At 42.8% G+C, this 5,195-nt stretch overlaps 1 protein-coding gene across 1 annotated transcript; it reads right to left on the bottom strand.

The window, feature by feature from the left end:
* Positions 1–363: 363 nt before the first annotated feature.
* Positions 364–723, bottom strand: LOC111591298 (uncharacterized). The gene has a single exon (XM_023302258.2). It carries the CDS (start codon positions 721–723, stop codon positions 364–366), a length of 360 nt encoding a protein of 119 aa, XP_023158026.1.
* Between the last annotated feature and the right edge of the window lie 4,472 nt (positions 724–5,195).

Below are 5,195 nucleotides of genomic sequence, written 5' to 3' on the forward strand. Positions count from 1 at the left end.
CAAAGCAAGAAATATGTTTCTAGGTATAGCACAATTTCTTAGAACAGGAAGTGAAACATACCATCTCAATCCTTTTTCTTTTCCAATTATTCAAGTTTACAATTTGATACAATTGATGCATGATAAAAGAATTATTATATGTACATAAAGTGAAAGAACATATAATCAAAATGCAAACAAAAGTATTAATAATATATATATGATAATAAAAATAAATAGATATAGCAATGTTTTTACCCAACGACGAACGAACAATGTAGGTATGAACATTATTGTTGAAAAGGTGTTATCACAACGGACAACAAGCACCTTCTTGCCTTGCAAGGCCTCCCTTCCCTATGGTAGCCACTTGAGTGGATGACTTCACCTTAAAGCTATCGATTCCCTAAGTGCCAGACATAATAGGCTATACATTCTCTCTGGTGGCAACAATGAGTCATTTTGGTTGGTGTGGTAGTCTATTATTGAGTTTGTTTTGGCACCGTACTCCCATGGAGAGTAGAAGACAAACTCTTCACCGTTGTAGTCGTTGATGGTATTGGTGGTGACGACATCCTTGGTGTGCATGCACTGGTGAGTCACTGTTGTACTCGGCGGCAATGACATTAAGACTGAAGAATGGGCGGATGCCGAATTGAAGCTTAGTCCCATAGATAAAGTTAACCTACGAACATACCAACAATTTAAAATTAAGTAGAAAGTAAACATGAATACTAATAACATCACGGATTTGCTCAACAATGGTCGTAGAAGGACGAGCAACAAAACCCATCACTTTCATGCAAAGCTTCCCCATCTTTTTCCTACTTCTATAATCTTTTTCAAAAACTCTCTACATTCTTTTTAGTTTTCTTTGGAATTTCCTACCTTTTTCAGCAGCTTCCTCCGACATCTCAAATTTTTATCTAAACAATATTGTGACTAATTGTTTTTTAGCATTCAACATCTCAAACTTTAATGCTGTCACTAACTATGGTCTATATGAAGTTGGAACAATCCTGGTCTCAACTATTCTTCTATATAGCTCTCAATGTTCACATAATGTTTTCTTTTAATATGATGCATAGAAATGTTGTTTCAAGTTCATCCATATAGTGCTAATCAGATGCATACAAATGTTGTTTCATGCCCATCCTTATAGATTTGGTATGCTAAGGAATAACGTACTCAGTAATTTTTTTTATCAAAAGCATGCCAAGTTCTTCACATGTTTCATGTACAAAGTAACAAAATTTTGTTATAGCACACATCACATGTTTGTAGCCTTGAGCTTGAAACAGATAGACTCAATGTGTCTTTTTTCAATCGTTCAATGTTGTGATCGCTCATGCAATAGAGGCTTTGGTGGGGTCTATGGTATTTGCCTTCTAGACTTAATTCATTTCAATAATTCTATACATCAACCACCCTTTTCAAAACACAAAAGGTATATTCAATTTTGAAATTGGTTTTAAATATCCAATTATGATCATGACGAGTAAATGGACATTTGAAAATGTAATCAATATTTTAAAAATAGGATGTAAAATGATGAAGTTATTCTCCATATTTCCTATACACTATAATAACCCTCCTAATTAACAAGCTTTTGACAAGTATTAAACATGAAAAATCTTATGTAGTTGGTGTTAGAAATTTAGGCAAATTATTGCTTAATTTAATCCAAAAAACATTGCATAAAATATGTGATGACATTTACGTGCATGTGTACTACTCTAAATAGTAACAAACATACAATATATTATTCTCATGATAGTAGAAAAAACTGAATTCACAAATTCAAAGATAAGGTTGTACTATATGGAGAAATAAATATTGAAGGCCCCAATGGCTCTATTGCCATGAGTTGACATTGTGTGTTAAAGTCATCAAAGACAATTGATACATGTGGATGTTTATATTGTTGTCCCTTGAACATCCAAAAATATTGAGTTCTTCATTGAGCAATCACAAGAACACTTTCTAATCTTCAGTGAGCAATCATAAAAACGCTTCCTAAAACCTTGATCATTCACAACACCGAGAAGGTGTCTCCCATGGTCAATGGTTCTAGAGGCCTACTCTGCTCTCCCAACCTCTCTATGCATGCATAATTGGGACAGGAATGCTCTCTGTCAACACAACTGAGAAGTGAGGGAGTTTGTCACTTCACTATGATTTGTGTTCGTTCATGTTCTAATGCAAACAAACCTCAAGGCCGGAGATTATGCCGAGTGTGTGAAGTCCCCCTCATACGACACAAAGGATCTGTAGGCCCCAGACAGGGTCTATAGGCAATAAGGGCCTAGTCCATAGTGGGGGCTTTGGGCAGGAGGCCAAAGATCTCGAGGACTTTGCTCCTGACATACCCATCCTCGTCGAATCTACGTAGGTGTTGTCTCACTAGTCTGGAGATTGTGCAGATGTCAAAGGAGTGCCTAGCGACCTCCCTCAGTATGCCCGGCATGTCCGAGGGACTCCACGCAAATACTTTGGCATTTGCGTGGAGGAAGTCAACGAGCACTTCTTCCTATTTGGGGTCAAGCTTGGAGCAAATCCGCAGCATTTTCTCAACGGAGCCACTGGGTTGAGGGGACGGTGTTCGTTGCCTCCGTCGGCTCAAAGCTACCGGCATGCCTCTTGGGTTCGGGAACCTCCCAGCGGGGTTTTCCAAGTCGGCGACGAGTGCCTCGGACTCTACAAGTGCTTCGGCATACTCGACGCACTCGACATCGCACTCGTAGGTGTAGCGATACATGGGGCCGACAATGATGACACATGCTGGTCCAGGCATCTTCAGCTTGAGGTATGTATAGTTTGGGATGGCCATGAACTTGGTGTAACACGGCCTGCCGAGCACAACGTGGTAGGTACCTCAAAACCCTACCACCTCAAAGGTCAGGACCTCCTTCCTGAAGTTGGTTGGAGTTCCGTAGCAGATGGGCAGATTGATCTGCTCGAGGCCGTACTCGATCCGAGTGACATGAACTCCAAGCTCCCAAACCTGATCATTGTGTCGAGCCTCAAGCGGTGGTGGAAGCTAGCCATCCGTGGTCTTGATGGGAACTAGATGTCTTACATGCGACGAACCCCTACGTGGCACGCCAACTATCGGTGTTTGGACCCGAGGACCTAACCAACTAGTGATATAATGTTGCATGCCCCTAACCCAAATGGTGATGCAAGTTGACACAAGTCTTTTATCCTGGTTTGGGCAAGGAGAGGCCTTACTTCTAGCAGAGGGGGATGGGACTTATATTACTCACACCTAAGTGATTGCAGTAGGGAGCACAAGCACAGTGGGAGAGAGAAGACTCCCAAGTCCCCGCGGTTGATTGAGGCAAGTGCCAATACCTTGTGGGGGAGAAAACTTGTGAAGTTTTTTTGCCCCTGTCCTCCTGAAGCCGTGGGCTATCCTATTTATAGCCCCAAGGCGAGCTTCCTGGAGGATGAGAGTTGGCCGCGTACTGTGAGGAGATGGCATCGTACCCCAGTAGATAGTATGGCTTATGGAATGGTCTTGTATTTATTGTTGACTTGAGTCTGCTTGGTTTCTGCTAAGAGCTGAGGCCGAGGGCTCGGTCACGTACACGAGCCCCCCCCCCCCCCCCCCCCGACGAGAGGTTTCCCATACCGTAGTGGTTGACATAGTGCTAAGTGTGGGGAAAATCTTCTCTAAGTAGTGTGTCAGCTCTGCTGTGTCTGATGACGTCGGGCATCCTCCGTTATGGATATCGAGGTCAGGGCCGGGCTCAGGCGAGGCAGAAGTCCACCCGAGGTCACGACCGAACCTGTTCTGAGATGCGAAGACGTGCGCCACAGTTGAAGCAGTGGCCTTCTGTGGGATTCGCGGGGGAGCAGGTAGCCGAAATCGGGCTTGGGTGAGGCGGTGTTTTGTCTCGAGGTTGAGTTCTCCTTCAGGCGAGACAGAGTTTGCGCCCGAAGGCTAGCCTGTGCTCCTATCGTATTGCATGTTCCATCAGGGTTGGCAGATGGCATACATGAACAGTAGTCTCACGTGTAATCATAGTTGGTGAATCTTTGACAAGATTGTTGTCACACCCGTTTCCCAAGGGCAGAGCCGGGTGCATAGCATATGTGTGCCAGGATCTATTTCCACACATATGTTGACGTCACAAGTGTAATATATCAAAAGAACAATGCATAAAAGCGTAAATAACGATTATATTAACATATTACACTTTGAACAGACATAATGTCTTAACCTTTATTCATCAAAGTACAGCGAAACAAGGACATCCATCCACAGGAAGATGACCGGGGGTATCACTAGACTAGCATCCATGGAGTTCACCATCAAAATCTTCATCTGCAAACTTCTGATCAAAATTAAGCAAGGGTGAGCTCACTTATGGTCGGGGCTCAGCAAGTGGGGGAAAAACTAATGCAGGTATAACAAGGTGAGGTTGAGGTTGAGCAGTAAGCATTTTAGTTGGTCAACATTTTATTAACAACACCTGTCTTACTAATAAGTGTGAATCCCAAGTATTCTCATTAAGCAAAGGTATAAGAGTATATCAAAAACACTTAAGTGAAACCACTTAAGCAAACCATTGGCAGATCATCGGATCTCAATTTATTTCCATCTTCAAGTTCGATTATCATGTGAGGAGTCCAGGCTGCTCATAACCGTGAGCACGGCTGATATATCAGTTTTACACTCTGCAGAGGTGGCGCATCTTTACCCATGAGTCGCGATTCCCTTCTAGCCCGGGTTAGCTAGACCCGTATTCACTTCCGAGGTGAATGGCCAGGGTCTCACTACGAGGCTTCTCCCTAGAGTCCTCATTACGCAAATGCTGGAAATGGTCAAACTGCATAAGGCACACCTACCGTAACCAACTTATAGTCCAGACTACAGGGTAAAGCTTTGGGAACTATGCCCGTATCCAATCTGCCTGAGCCGGAACTATAAGAGCTTGTCAGATGCCCCCGTTCCTGTCGACCACGACCAGCACCCAACATAAGACTTCCCTAGTTATTTAGCCAAGACCAGAGCCATGATAGTTCTCATGGTAGCACTGTTTTCCCGGGTGGTCACTCCATGTTCCAATTAATATACAATAATCTTGTTTAACCATCGGGTTAACAACAATAATGTAAACTTACCATTTTGGAACATTAATATCATAAGCGGGAGTGACTGCATAAAGTTAAGTTGTAGCAATAGCATAGCTACTTGATTAAATCATAAT

Source organism: Zea mays, chromosome 4 (assembly GCF_902167145.1).
Source record: "Zea mays cultivar B73 chromosome 4, Zm-B73-REFERENCE-NAM-5.0, whole genome shotgun sequence".
NCBI lineage: Eukaryota > Viridiplantae > Streptophyta > Magnoliopsida > Poales > Poaceae > Zea > Zea mays.